This window comes from Delphinus delphis, chromosome 1 (assembly GCF_949987515.2).
Source record: "Delphinus delphis chromosome 1, mDelDel1.2, whole genome shotgun sequence".
Lineage (NCBI taxonomy): Eukaryota > Metazoa > Chordata > Mammalia > Artiodactyla > Delphinidae > Delphinus > Delphinus delphis.
In genome coordinates this window covers 111,589,779-111,604,881 of record NC_082683.1, presented here as the reverse complement: position 1 = coordinate 111,604,881, position 15,103 = coordinate 111,589,779, and the positions used below count along the sequence as shown (strand labels likewise).

At 58.0% G+C, this 15,103-nt stretch overlaps 1 protein-coding gene across 4 annotated transcripts; it reads right to left on the bottom strand.

The window, feature by feature from the left end:
* Nucleotides 1-1,604: 1,604 nt before the first annotated feature.
* EFNA3 (ephrin A3) lies at nt 1,605-11,369 on the bottom strand. 4 transcript variants are annotated; one of them, XM_060031005.1, is made up of 6 exons: nt 11,163-11,369; nt 4,785-5,098; nt 4,250-4,315; nt 3,979-4,056; nt 3,681-3,769; nt 1,605-2,839 (listed from the first exon to the last, which is right to left on the bottom strand). In XM_060031005.1, exons 1-6 carry the CDS (start codon nt 11,288-11,290, stop codon nt 2,768-2,770), a joined length of 747 nt encoding a protein of 248 aa, XP_059886988.1. In that variant the 5' UTR covers nt 11,291-11,369; the 3' UTR covers nt 1,605-2,767. The 4 variants fall into 4 exon arrangements, with proteins under 4 accessions (XP_059886988.1, XP_059886996.1, XP_059887001.1 ...); XM_060031013.1 differs by lacking the exon at nt 3,979-4,056; XM_060031009.1 differs by having other exon boundaries at nt 2,677-3,769.
* Between the last annotated feature and the right edge of the window lie 3,734 nt (nt 11,370-15,103).

Here is a 15,103-nt window from a genome sequence, read left to right as displayed (position 1 = left end):
GTTCCAGGTGGTGGTGCAGGGTCCAATGGTCAGAATACAGCGACAGACAGACCCATTTTGAATGTCAGCCTTGAGGGACATAGCCTCTTAGGCCCTCAAGTTTTCCTATCTGTGCTATTGGGGTAGTAAGGCTTCCAAGGGCGTGATGCACACAGTGCATGTAAAGCACTGGGCACAGTGCCTGGCACGTAGTAGGTGCTCAGTGAACGGAAGCTGGCTTGCTCTAGCTCCTGCTCCCAAATGCCTGGCCTTCTTGCAGCCTTCTCATTCTTGGATTTTTTTTTTTTTTGGTACGCGGGCCTCTCACTGTTGTGGCCTCTCCCGTTGCGGAGCGCAGGCTCCGGATGCGCAGGCTCACCGGCCATGGCTCATGGGCCCAGCCGCTCCGCGGCATGTGGGATCTTCCCGGACCGGGACACGAACCTGTGTCCCCTGCATCAACAGGCGGATTCTCAACCACTGCGCCACCAGGGAAGCCCCCATTCTTGGATTTTTGAACCCACTAGATCCTCCCCATCCCAGCCGGCCAGCTCCTACCCCACGTAGGAGCTCCTGGACTCCTTTGTGGGACAAGCCCACACTCCTCAGCCTTCAAGGCCCTCAAGACTGCCTAGTAGGGCCCCAGCTATGTGTACCTCCTCCTCCTACGTCCCCAGGCTAGAGTGTGATTTTTTTCCCCCATGTTCCTATAGCTTCCTGGCATTTACCCATGTTACACCTGGTTACATTGCCATATGTGTGTGTGTCACTGATTCCTCATCACATATCAACACATGCGAAATTATGAGCTCATCTGAGGCTAGAGACTGTCTTCTTTGTATCCCCAGCACCCAGGTTAGGGCCTGGCACTCAGCAGGCGCTCAATAAATGTCGATTGAATCCATGAATGACTAGATCGATGAGCCTACCTTTTCAAGTCCTGTCTCCACGTAGGGAGCCTCGGACTAGTGCACTGGCTGCCCCTGATCCTTTCCCCACCTGCCCTCCCACCCCCACTCCTCCCAGCTCTGCCAGTGGGAAACCTACCCACTCTCCACGGTCCGGTCGAAATTCCGTTTCCCATGTTTTATGAGTACAGAGGGGGAGAAGACACAGTCCCTGCTGCTCAGAGACTCACAGTGCAGCTGGCAAGAGCCACAGGGCACACAGGAGGGGCCCTCACCCAGGACCCAGCCTGCCCACACAGTGCCCTGGTTGGGCTGGAGTCACTGCTTGGCAATGAAGAAAAAGGCACCCCCTCCCTGGGCCAGGGAGCTTGGCTGGGCAAGGGAAGCCTGGATAGATCTTGGCCCCTATCAGCAACCCCTCACCGCCCTCCTGAAGTGCCCACCTGTACAACCCTGACCTCACTGGGCTTAGGTGGGGCTGTGACCTTTGACGGCTTCAGCCACTGTCCCGTCTTCTTCCTTCTGTCCCCTCACTCTCCTGATGGATGTAGGGTGCTGTTGTTATGTGCGGCTACAGCACCCGCAAACTCTCAGCCTTTTGGCCATAATGTTTTAAATGAAAGAAATAAAATTACAAAGGATTATAAAGGAAACCAATTATATTGAAACACAGTTATCAAAACATTTACATTTTTTGGTATAGTAATATATATGCTTCTTTATTAACACATTAAAAACAAGATCTAACAACCACGGTTATTTCAAAGTAGTGATGAGAGTAAATGATATTTTGAGATATCTTCAAAAACTATAACGCAGTCTGAACACATCTGTGTCTGTTACAAAGTCACAGGCGCCCTTAAAACTACTGTGGCTATTTTTTTTTTTAAAGCTTCTTTGTTTTACCTTCACATTGTTTTTTAAAATTTTTATTTATTTATTTAGTTTTGGCTGTGTTGGGTCTTCGTTGCTGCGCGCGGGCTTTCTCTAGTTGCGGTGAGCGGGGGCTACTCTTTGTTGCGGTGCGCAGGCTTCTCATTGCGGTAGCTTCTCTTGTTGAAGAGCAGGGGCTCTAGGAGCGTAGGCTTCAATAGTTGTGGCACGTGGGCTCAGTAGTTGTGGCTCAGGGGCTCTAGAGCACAGGCTCAGTAGTTGTGGCACACGGGCTTAGTTGCTCCACGGCATGTGGGATCTTCCCTGACCAGGGCTCAAACCTATGTCCCCTGCATTGGCAGGTGAATTCTTAACAACTGAGCCACCAGGGAAGCCCACTACTGTGGCTTATTGCCCAAGTACATAGGAGAATGTTAAATTTCAGTTACAGGCGAGTGAAAATAAAGATATAATTTTTTCCTATCTAGGTTCACACCCCCCTGAAATCCATAGACCCCAGTCAAGAACTTCTGGTTACAGAATGGAATGGGAAGAAAAGGAGAAAACCACCACTGACTGAGCCTTATACTCCCTCTGCCATTTAATCTTTACACCATCCCTGTGAGAGGTGTATTATAACCTAAATTTTCTGACTGAGGCTCAGAGAGGTTGCCATGCCCTGCTCGGAAGCCCTTGTTGCTCCCTCCACTCAGAGCTGCCTCCTTAGGGGAGATGAGCCACAGAACAAGGTGTTCAGTTGACCCTTTGGCCCTAGAGTCCTGTCCCCTCCCCAGGTCCTGTGACCTGTGGGGTTTATTTAACCAGTGTACAGAAGAGTGGTGGCCCCTGGAAATTACACACACTCAGTTATTTTCATCTCCAGTTTATTTTTTTAGACTAAGAGCAGAGTATGAAAGTCACAGCCAAAGCACTTGAAAAAGGCCCAGGAGAATGGGTGGGGACCACAGAGGATGGGCAGGGCAAGGTCCTGGGAGCTGGGTCCCCGCTCAGGGCTGGAGGGGAGGGGGCGTTGTTGTCTCACGGTCTCCAAAAGTGTCTGTGCGTTGCATAGGTCCTGTCTTCACAGAAGACAAAAGAGGGGCCAGGTGGTCCCCCAGTGGGGGGCCTAGCCTGGTGGGGAAGGGGTCTGAAGCTGGAAGGGGATGTCAAGGAAGGTCAGGGGGTTAAGGAGGGGGAGGGATTCTGTCCATCTGTACATTATATATAGAGATATAGAGTCTGTACATGCCTGCCTGGCACCCCAATGCCCACCCCTTGTCACCCTTGTCCACTGACGGCCCCCCCAGGGGTGTCTACTTGTAAACTTGGATTCAATCCAAACCACAGTCCTGGGAGTGGGAGTAGGGGGAGGAGGACGTGCTTATTGCTGTAAACAGGGGAAGGGGGCAGCAGGCGGCGCCACCCCTTCGCCCATCCAGTCCCCTCCCCATGTTCTGCCCCTGGAAGAGAGGGATTGGGGGTGTCTCCCACACTTCGATTTGCTCTCTCTGGGGCACATTTGTCTCTCTCTCGGGGGGGGGGGGACAAGGGGGAGGGCACCAGGGGTCAGAGAAAGGTACCAGGGGGCAGGGAGTCCTGAACACTGCCCCTTATGGCCCCCCGGGTTTGGTACCAAACATTACCAGAGCCACAAGGCCACTTGGAACCCTTGGTTGTCCCTGTGCCTGGTCCACTACAGTGCCCTGCTTGGTGGGGAGGGGGCAGAAGGGGTGGGCACAGATGTATGGTGCAGACCCCACTTCCAGCCATCAGAGGAGGGGTCTAGGCCCCAAGGCTCGGCTTCCCTTGGAGAGGCCAAAGGCTCCCTGCTCTGTCCCAGTCCCACTCCATCTCTCCCCGCCAAGGGAGGGGGCAGAGCTAGGAGGCCAAGAGTGTCATAAGGAAGAAGGCGATGCCCACCGCCAGGGGCAGGTGTTCCCGCTTGGGGCTGGTCCCGCTGATGCTCTTCTCAAGCTTGGGCACCTGGGGGTTCTCTCCCTCAAAGTCTTCTGTGGATAGATGAATAGACAGACTGGTGAGAGCTGTGCTGAGTGCTGGGGCGGGGCACGCGGCAGCGGCAGCAGCAGTGGAGCGGGGGACGTGGCCACCCACGGGGGTGGTAAAGATCGGTGACCCCAGGAAAGACATGCAAGATGAGCAGGCACCGGGAGGGGGCTGCGGTTCCAGCAGTGGCCACCAGAGGGCGCTGCGCACTCACCCAGCACGTTGATCTTCACATTGGGGCCCATGGTGAACTGGGGGAGAGTGGGGACCGGCTTCTCCCCGGAGTGCGATGCTGCGGGGGGGGGGGGGGGTGCGGGGGGGGGAGAGAGGAGGGGATAGTCAGGGCCAGGATCCCCTCCCCCTGTTACAGCTGAGGACCGAGTCCCCCTCGCCTGTGCCCTCCGCCCCCACCCCCAGGAAGCCAGGGGAGCCCCAAAGCAGGGGAGCCGAGAATGGGGTCGCGGCTGGGAGCCTATTATACTCACTGGAGGCGCAGCAGACGAACACCTTCATCCTCAGACACTTCCAGTGCAGATTGTGGGTGGGCGTGGCTGGGGAGGAGATTGGGCCTGAGTGGCTTTCTCCAGATTTACACCCCGTGCCCTCCTCGCTCAGAAACTCTCCTTTTCACCCCCTCCAAACTGCCCCTCTTGGGCAGTGTCCTTCAGTACCTCCTCCACCCTTTGCGCATTGGTCGTGGTGGCTCCGCCGTCAGCCCTAGAAGCCCTTTGGGTCCCATCCCTCAAGAAACAATGACCCCTGAGGTCCCGGCCTAGAAATGGCCCTCACAGAAACAGTGACTCTGCGACCCAAAGTTCGGAATGCCACTAACCTCTTTCTTAGCCTCAAGACTCTGAGCTGGAACCCTGAGGTCCCCAGCCCCCACGCCTCATCCCGAGGTATCACTCCAAGCGACGGAGACCTAGTGCCTTGCAGCGTTGGCCCGCCGCCGGCCCCTCGGGACTCCACCCCCTGGCACTCTTAGGTCCCGCCCTGGTCCGCCGCCTGGCCGTCACTTACAGATGTAGTAGTACTCGTGGCCCGCGTGGAACTCGTAGCCCAGAGAGAAGGCGCTGTAGCGCTGGAACTTCTCCGAGAACTTGATGGGGCTGTGGGGAGCGTGCGGTCGGTTGCACTCCCAGCGCTTGAAGCCTTGGCTGGCGTTGCAGGTGCGGTAGCCTGCCCGGCTCACCATATACAGCACGTACTGCTCCGCCCCGCCTCCGGGCCCTGGCCCCGCCCCCGGGCCCACCCCTGAGCTGTTGTAGTGCGGGCAGTAAATATCCAGATAATCGTTCACATTCACCTGCACTGTGTAGCCCTCTCGCCGCAGGCTGTGGGGAGAGGAAGCGGGTCAGAGAGAACAAACCCAAAGCCAACCCACTTTCCACCTCACCGCTCCGCAGACCTTCCCCAGGGTCCTCGGAGCCTCCCGGTTTTTCTTCTGCGCTTCCTCCCTTCTCAGTCCCTGTCTCTGTCCCCAGGGCCCTAGTGCCGTCAATCCCCCAGCTATCCTTCCAGGCCCACTCCTTGTTCTGCCCTTCTCATAGTGGCCACCAGAGGGTAGCAAAGGCACAGGGAAGCCCTGCCGGCCTCCGAAGGAAAAGAGGCGGGGGAGAAGGGTGGAGGGAAGAAGGGAACGTATGCTTTGGTTACCACAGAAACGGCGCAGGCCCCAGCGACTCCCAGACCCAGGCCCGGATTTCCTCTGTCCATCCCCCATAATTCACTAGTAGGGAGGAAGGATAGAAGGAATGGAAGTGTGAAAGTGGGAGGGATCCCTTCGAGGGATGCGCACTCTCCATCGCCTCTCCCAGCATGCTTTCCTGCTGCTGCCAGTCGGCCCCAAAGGCGAGTCGGACAGGACCTGCCCTCACAGACGCATGTATGGAGGCTTCATGCATATACATGCACAAGTTCTATGGCACACACACAAATATGTTCACCGCCCACTCATAGGCGGTATACACATAGAAAAAGTAGGTGATATGTGTGCTGGACTGGCATGCCGGTATTGGTTGACCCCAGCAATTGCAAGCTCTTCCTGCTCTTCCCACACACACACACACTGGCACATGCTCTCTCTACGGTATGACTGGCCTCTGTACCTTGAGTCCCACTGACCTCCACCCTGAGGCCACGGACAATTAGGTCCCCAATAACGTGACACAATAGATCAGGGAGCTAAGGGACTCAACACCAAGGCTCCGTGTGGTGTCACGCTAACCAGCCAAAACTTCTGTCTCTATACACCTCCCTCCTCAACCTGGACGCCAACGCCCCAGGTGATGACGATGCTGGGAAGAGTAGTGGGCATAGTGCCCAGACAAGATGGCTGTGCCTCTTACTTCCCTGATCCTTCTATGGGCAGAGAAGCAGATGCTGGGTCCCTTGTAATCCCCACCTGCCTTGCTAGTTACCATCAAAATGTTGGTATTACTGTTCTCCATGGTGGTACTGAGTGGTGTGGGGATGGGAGAAACATCTGAATGGAGAAAGAAACTCAGAGAAGTAGGCAGGAGTTTCCCTTAATTTCCTTAGCATAAGAATGCACACATCTTGGCAGTGAGAGGGGAGTGTGGTGGACACAGGAAGGCATGGGGTACTTGGCAAAACATCCAACCACTGGGGTCCCTGGTCCCTGGAACTCCCTGAGGGGAGAGACTCACTCCCCATGTCGCCAGGCACCTTCCAGTTCCACAAACAGTAATTAGATCCATTAGGGAAGCGAGCTTGGAGGCCTTTGGATGGCATGGGGCCTTGAGAGTCCCTCCTCACCTCACCGTACTTCCTTGGCCTTGCCTGTGCCACCCCTTCCCCAGATACTCCCTTCCAAGCCTAGCAGTAAGGCAGATAGGTAAGAGCTGGTGCTTGAGCACCCCAGTAAGAATGGGCACGGCCTCCCTGAATCATCAGGAATGCCACCAGCCCCACTCGGTCCCCATGGGAGTGATGGGTCACTCTGGCCCCTCCTTGGCCCTGGCACTCAGGTGGGCAGGAGTCTCTGCCTGGGGCACTGGGAGCAGGAAAACGGGTTAGACCAGGCCTAGCTCCCAGCCACCACCCCAGGTTTGCCTCTCTATCCCCAAGCCCAAAGTCTACTGTTTTCTCCACAGGCTTTGAGGAGGGGGCCACCAGTGCCAGGCCTGGAGCAGCTGCACAGGCACACTGGGGCCTCTGTCCATTAGCTTCGCCCGGGTTTCCAGCCCTCCTCTGAAGTAGCGCCTCCCTAGGGCACTGCCCAGTTCCTCCACAACACACCCTGCTCTAGCAGAGAGGAAGCCAAAGCCAGAGCTATCCCTACAGGTACCTCAGTTTCCTTAACGCAGAGGGGAGTAGCCTTATACAAAGGTTGCTGGGCGACCACAACTGAAGAGGAGCCACCTCTTTCCCATCCCTGGGCTGAGTGGAACAGCCCCTGAAATGCACCTCCCTCCCCAAGCTGTGCATGTGGGAGAAAGAACTGCTTGTGGAATGCCTGTGCCCAGTTGGTAGCTGGTGGACAGGGGGCAAAGGGCTGGGTGCCAGGATCCCCAGCCACACCTCCCGGGAGACCTGAGGTGTCTGCTCGGCTTGGGCGCTTTAATTGAATCTGTCATCCTCCCAGCCTTGGCACTGAAGAGGGAGGTGCCGCTAGGCCCCGGCTTAGCGCCACAGCTCACCCCCCCTCCAGGGCCGCACCTCTCTAACCTAGAGCCATACCCCACCCCCCGCCCCACGGGAGAAGAGGATAGGCTGGGGGCTGGGGGCTGGGTCGTGCCTGCCCCTTCAAACAGTTCTCTATTCTTCCTCACTTCATCCCCTCCTAGCCTCCCATTTCTCCTCCAGAAAGGCGTGTCAACACACCCCACCCGGAGGGGGTGCCCCCTCACCCTGTTATTTCATTTCTCCCGGCTCTCACCGCCCCCGGTGCGCATTCCCACCCCTCACTTTCACTCCTTCAGTGGCCTACCTGCTCGAGCCTGGTGGGGTGGGCGGCGGGGGAGCGGGGAAGGAGCAAACCTCTCCCCCTGGGGCAATTAGGGGCAGGTAAACAGGGTGTCTAACGGACCAGGGAGTAGGGAAATGATCCCCAGAGAGCTGAACTTGTTAAATCCCTGCCCCCACCCCAGACGCCAGGATGCAGAGCTAAGGAAGTGGAGGAGGGATAAAGACACCGGACCCCGGTTCTCCTTCTCTCTAGCGCGCGCCCCCGAGGCTGCGCGCCGCTCACCCCAGCAGACTAGGCCTGACCACGTGTGTGCGGCGTGGGGTCCGCGCACCCGGGCTTGGGTGGGTGACTGGCGAGAACGCTCGCGGGGCGGCGCGTGCACGCTGACACCCCCTCACCCCTCCGGCGCCCCGGGCCTCGGCGCCCCACCGCACTGGGTCTTGCCAGCCCGGGACTGGGCCCTGGGCTTCTCCGGACGGCGTCGGATGGGAGAAAATCAGCGCGCCCCATATCCCCGCCCCTCCTCCCTGCGACAGCGGCGGCGGCGGCGGCGGCGGCGGCGGCGGCGGCGAAGGTTTATTGATCTGCAGCGGCGGAGAAGCGCGAGAAACCCGCCGAAAGCGAGACACGTAGAAATGGAGAGAGGGGGAGACGCACACCGAGAGGGGGATGAACAGAAACCGGATTCACTGAGAGGGGAAAGGGAGTGAGACACAGCGAAAGAGAGGGATCCAGAAACCGAGAGAGAGAGGGAAGAGAATGAGACAGGAGAGAGGCTTGGAGAAAGGGAGAGACGTAGAGGCCGCTCCAGAGAGGCCCACAGACAGCAAAGACGGAGACGGAGAGACGCAAAGCAGAATATCAGGGACGGGGAAGGGGTTCAGGGCAGAGACTCGGTGACAGAGAGAAAAGAGAGAGAGAGAAAGACCAACAGGGAGGTAGTATAGCCTCAATAAATATTTGTTCAATAAATATATGAATGAAAGAGAGATAAGCAACAGAAACATTTCAGAGATAAAGAGACAGGTAGGGAGACAGCTAGAGAAAGATGTTCCGTACACTTCTTGAGATAGGGGTGAAGACCAGCACCTTTGCACACTTCTGCAAAGAAATGGAACACGGTCCTGGGCGCATATATTTGGCCATTGGCCAGTCCCGACCCCCCATTCGATTCCGGGCTCAGGGGACCCCTCGACCTCACACTCTCACGCTTTCCTCCAGTATAGTTCGCCCAATCCCTAGTTTCTGGGCCAGGCTGGGAATAGATCTCGCCTATTCCAGAGGACCAAACGGAGGGGCCGAGTGGGAGATAGGAAGCGAGATCACGGTCGCTGTGCAGGGCACTGCCCCCAGGTCTGTCAGAGACCAGCGCACAATTTCCACCAGTACACTCCCACGTGACCCCCAGGAGGCGGGGTCGCAAGACCCTCTCCACATGATCCCAAGGGGCAGAGACCCTCGGCAAGTGACGGGGGGGTGGGAGCCAGGAGCCCAGCTCACGTGACCTGGGGGAGGGGGCGCGGGAGCCTGTGGCTCGGCCCGGCCCCGCCCCCAGCTCCCTGGCCCTCTCCACTCCCGGCTCCGGAGCACGTCGCTCTCACGATTTATGGGGCCGCGGCTGCCGCAGTGAGGGAGCCGGGGAGCTCGGGCACAGCGGCAACAAAGGCGGAGGAAGCGAGGCGGGGGCGGCGGCGGCCTCCCGGCCCGGTGCGCGCCCCCTCCCATCTCTGCCGGTCCAGACCTGTGGGGGAGCGGGGAAGACAGAAAGGAGGCTCTCGGAACCTGGGCTCCCCACCCCCTCCCAGGGCTTTCACCTGCGCCCAGGTGTATGAGGGGAGGGGAACCTGATCGACAACATCCCTCCCCCCCCCGCCATTCCCGCATCCCCCTGGCTCTGGCTTCTCCTAAGAATATGGGGGTGCCCTGACGGTCGTAGGGAACCCGGGGCCCCTCACCTGCGCGCTCTCTGCTCCCCGCCCCCCGCCAGACTCTAGCGGGGCGGGGGGCGGACGTGTGAGTCTGGGGGAGGGAGACGAGCTAGACTGAGCAGGGGAGTCAGCCCCCAGTGCCCCTCGGATTTCTCCGAGTCCCGGTCCGGGGGGGAGGGGCCGTATCCCCACCCCCGAGGTTTCCATGGGAAGCGAGAGGGGGGCGTCGCTGGCTCATCCCCACCCCCAGTCTGACACTCCGGGCGCGAGGAGGGAGAGAGGGGGAGGCGCAGAGCCCCAAACAACAAAGAGCGGAGCGGCGAGCGGCACTCCCTCCCCAGGGAGGTTGGGGGTCGCGGCCGCCCGGCCTTCTCAGTCCCCTCCTGTGGGCCTCGCCATTTGCTCCCGAGTCGCCCCCTGGAGTGGGGAGCCAGAAACAGTGCCACCGCCGCCGCCTGGGTAGGTGTGACAGTGACCCCCGTGTCCCCAGGGATTCCCCCCCTCCACACACACACAGACACACACGGAGGCGGCCGGGGTGATACACACGGCGGCTCGGCGGGGAGGAGAAGACAAGGGCAGCAAGGACTGAGCAGAATGAGGACCTGGCCCCGCAGCCGGCACCCAGCCGCCTCTTCACACACCCCGGGAAACCACACGGCCGCCCTGACACCCGCCCAGACCGCGGCCAGCCACCCTCGCTCAGAAGCGGCCGGCCACGCGGACAGCGACCGCAGCCCCCTCCCCGACCCGTCGCCCGCTCCCACCCCCAGACAATCGCCGACGCAGACACACAAATCACACACTCAGACACACACGCACACTGACAGCCGCGCACGCCCGCTCACTCTTGGAGCCACACGCCGTCCCCAGCCCGGGCGTGTGTGTGCGTGTGTGACACGCCGTCTCCTTGCCTCCCTCCCTTTTGCCGGTACCCCACGTTCCCATCCTATCCAAGCAGCACCTCCAGAGCCCCCCAACTTGGCGGCCCAGCCCCAGGTCACCCCAACCGGGCTTATCCATACAACCAGGGTAACCCATTCGCCTTCGTTCTGAGGAGGTGCTTGGTCGGACTCCTTGCCTCAGCTCTGGACTCCACTTTTAAAAGCAGGAGTCATAGAACCCCTTGAAACCCTCACGGCTGAAAACAGGTCATCCCTGGGTCCCCCAAGTGCGGCGGCCTATCCCCAGCACACTGGTACTCCCAAACCCCAGCCCGGCCGAAGGAGAGGAAGATGGGGGGACTGTCGGTGGGGGTAAGCTATTCCAGAGGCGGGTGTGGAGAGAAGCCAAGGTAGGGTGGGGTGTCCCCGAGCTGCCTCCTCAGCACGGCCCAAGCCCTGGTTACTATACCTTAACAGCCTCTTTCAGACACCCCCCGAGTGTCATAGATGCCCACAGAGTGTTTCCCCCTCTCCCTCGCCTCCTAGCCCCCAGCTATGGTCTCCCAGGACTCCCACCCCAGGTTCCCCCAGGACTTCCCAGGCCTCCCCCTCTCACTGACGCGGGACGCATGGGCTCCCTGGGCCCCCGACTCACTGCTGGTTGGAGCTGTTCCAGTACACCGCATGCCGGTTTCCCAGCGCCCCCCCGGGCCCTTGGGCCAGCAGCGGCAGCAGCGGCACGGGCACAAGCAGCAGCAGCAGCAGCAGTGGAGCCGCCGCCATCCCCGGAGCCGCCGCCGCCGCCGCCCCCCGACTGAGCCCCGCGCTCCCGGCTTCTTGCTTCCCAGCTCCCTGCTGCCGCCGCCGCCGGCCCCAGAGCCTTAGGCCACGCCCCCAGCCCTTCCCTCCGCCCTCCCGGGTGCGCCCCTGAAGCCCCGCCCCTGGCGCGCTCCCGCCAGGCCCCGCCCCGCTCGGGCCCGGAGCGCGCGCGGCGCGTGGGAGGTGAGGCCCGTGCTGCCCCCTCGGGAACAACCGGGGCGCTACTCGCCTCTCACTCTTAGGTTTAATTTGCTACCGCCGGCCCTGGGCCTTCAGCTCCCCAATCTGGAGTTCCCAGGAGAAGAATTAGGGAGGCCGAGACAGGGATCTTTATCTCCTGTGAACATTCATTTCTGGGATGGGGCGAAGGAGACTTGAAAAGAAGCTGGGGGTCCAGGACCCCTTAATAAGTAGAACTAGGTCCCCCTCCTTTCTGAACAGTCTGGTCCTCTGCTCCCTTTATGCCCCTCTTCCCATGTGCATGAGGAGTCAAGTGGGTTCTAGAGGGTGGCTGAGAAGCCCTCAGCTGCCACCTAGGACCTGACAGCTGTTGACCTGAAGCCCCCAGCTGAGCAGGCGGCTTATTTTTCTTGGAGGTAGTGTAGAGTAGCTCAGCCCCCAAGAATGCCAATACTGGGTGCTGGAAGGGCCTTCGGCAGTCCAGGGCCCAAGGCAGAGGAGGGACCAAGGAGAGTCAGCTAGAGCAAAACAGGCTTCCCTAGGACACCTACAAAGGATTCTTGACTCACACCCAACCAGAGCCCCCTCCCAGCGCAGCCAGTGGTGTCCCCAGGCATTCTCACTCCTACTCTTACAGATGCTAACAAGAGGGCAGCAGGCAGAGCACCTTGTCTTCCAGCTCTCACCATGGTCACCGTCCTCACAGTGGCACCCAGACACAGACATTACACTCACACATTCAGGAGAAAAGGCACAGACACCCAGAGGCAGAAAACATAGAAACACAGGCGTTTGATACAGACATACACACACACACACAGATAACCCTTCGGAGACACACACAAGTAAAGGTACTATCAGACAACTAGAGATCTGTAGAAACACAGGGATTAAGTGCACATAGATTTAGGAGCACACACCCAGACACACACACAGTGACTCACACACAAGACCATGCACACACTCTGACACACACTCAGCTCTGCCCTCTCCTCTTCTCTCTTTTCCTATGAAGTAGAAGTTGAGGGAAAGGGTCTAGAATCCGGACCTAGGGGGTATCCACCCCTCATCCCCTTTTTTGGAGAGGCTCAGATTAAGCGTGATCAGGAGGACCAGGTCTCAGACCAGAGTCTCAGAAACCAATCCAACCACCTGTGCCCAGGGTGACAGGCATGATGCCCTTTTCTTCTTACTGCAGGAGAGAGGACATACAGGCCCTCTTTATCTGCTTATCGTTGGCGGGAAAGGGATCCTGACCACAATTTGGCCTCAGATGCTGGGTTTGGGGGAGGGGCAGTGCCAACGAGAAAAAGCCCTGTGCCTAGCTGCTGCCAGGCAAGAGCAGGCTCTGTCCTCTCTGGGCTCCACTTCACCCCAGGAGATCTCCTCTCTCTTCTCAGAAGCCAGAAAATAAATTAGGCCCCTTGGGGGGGGAATGGGGGACATTGCAAACAGCTCTCCGTCCCCCCAGACTCCTCATCCCCAGGGAGATTTGTTTCACCCAAATGAGGCTGACCTGCCTACTCCAGGTGCCACAAATCCCAGCCTCCTCCCTGCCTACCCACATCCCTGCTCTGCAAAGGGAGGTTTCTCTCTGTTGGGCCCACAGTTGGCAGAGAGGCTGCCCGTATTCATGGGGAGTGGGAGCCTGCTGGTTTGGCCTAGGACTTTAAATTCCATTTTAGAAGCCCTGTTTATAGAATCTGGGTCCCACTTAACGATTTAGGCCCTTTTCTGTAGGGCTCAGATACTCCTCTTTAGAATCTAGCGTGCTCTCCCTCAACCCCCGCTCAATAATAACTGAGTTCTTTTCTCTACAGTTTGGAGCTCTCTCTCCAGGATTTAAGCAGCTCTCTCTATGGGGTCTAAGCCTCTGGTTTTTAAGTTCTGAGACACTCTCTATAGAGCCTAGGCCTCTGTCTGTGGGATACGGTGCTCTGTCTATCTGGGCCCCTATCTAAATTAGGTGCTGGCTGATTTGGGCTTTTGGGTGAATTAGAAAAACCACCCCTCTATGCAGACCCAGTCCTTAGGGGTCATCTCTTGGCAAGCGGTGCCTTTGTGCAAAAACAAAGGTGCTGCTTCCTTCTGTGGGAGGTGGCCCTATGTGTCTCTCTATCTTAGTGAGGGAGCTTGGGCTGATCGCCTGTACTACTTCTTGGGTGGCTCCTTTGTGCCAGGCACAAACCGCACACCTGTATGTGGCAGTTCTGAGTATAGGATATGTGCTTCCAGCTGTAATGCTTAGGCTTGTCAACAGGCCTCTATTCATGGGGTCTGGACTTCTCTAGGGTTTGGGTCTCTGTGTGTAAGAAAGATCTGGGCCACTGTCTACAGGCCTGGAACCGGATCTGAGGCCTAAGCCTCTTTCTGTGGCATCTGGGTCATGGAAGGACCCAGGCCTCCATCAATGGGGCCTAGGGCCTCAGTTTATAATAGTGACTCAAATCTTTCCTGACTGTGACTCACAATAAGATGTATATTTTGCATTTGCAATACAGTACACACACACACACACACACACACACACGCACACACACACTTTCACATATAACTGAAATAATGTTTCATGAAGCAATACTTACCGTATTACAGAAGATGCACTCATATTTTTCTTCTGTTCTATTCTTAAAAATTTATTACATAAAGTACAAAGCTCGTTAAGACCCAGAAAATTGATTCCTTGATTGTATCACCCTTAATCAGTTACAATCTATAGTTTGAAACACTCTAAGGCCTGGGCCCTGCCTGACACCTCTCTGCGGAGTGAGGGCCTCTGTGGAAGCTGGGGTTCTCTCCATGGGGCTGATCCTCTTTCTCTAGGGCCTCAGGCCTCTTCCTCCTCTCCTGCAGGCTCTGCCTACATTTCCCTCTGACCCTCAGGCTTGCCAGAATGCTGCTGGCTGCCATGTTCTCTCCAGGGGCACTGAGTCAGGCCCTCGGGAGTTCTCTGAATGTGGTGCCTTACCCCACCCACCCCTCCCCCTGGGGCCAAGGAAGCAGGGAGCTGAACAGGTCAAGGGCAGAGGGAGTACTCAGGCTGTGTGGCCCAAGGCAGCTCCCGGGACATCGGGTGGCAACCACAGAGCCGAGCTGTGTTCAATAAATCATGGAGACTAGGGCCTGGGGGAGGGGGAGGCCAGGACGGAAGGGGGGGGCCATGGATAAATAATTCATTAAACAAATAAACAAGGAGCCTGTGAGAGGGAGGATCAGGCACGCATGTGAGCGGGAGAGGCAGCCGCCAGTTCCAGACATGAAATATTCACAGGTTCCGCACCTTGCCCAGGGCCCATGTGTGTGCCTCAGTGCAGGCAGCCTGTTGGCGTGGTCCTAACACGGGACCCTGGGTGCCAACAAGGAGGGCAATGTACGTATCCTCTGACTTCCAAGTGTGATGTGTGTGTCAGCATGGCTACGTGGTGCTCTGATGTCCATGAGTTGACATGGAACCACACACATGACTGACAGCAGGGAACATGGTGCGTTGATGTGTGGTCCAGGACACAGGAAATTAGAATGCAGGGCTTGGTGGGTGGGGTTAAGGTGTCATAACCTCTGATTCTAGTCATGCCCTGATCCCTCAAATGAGGCCAG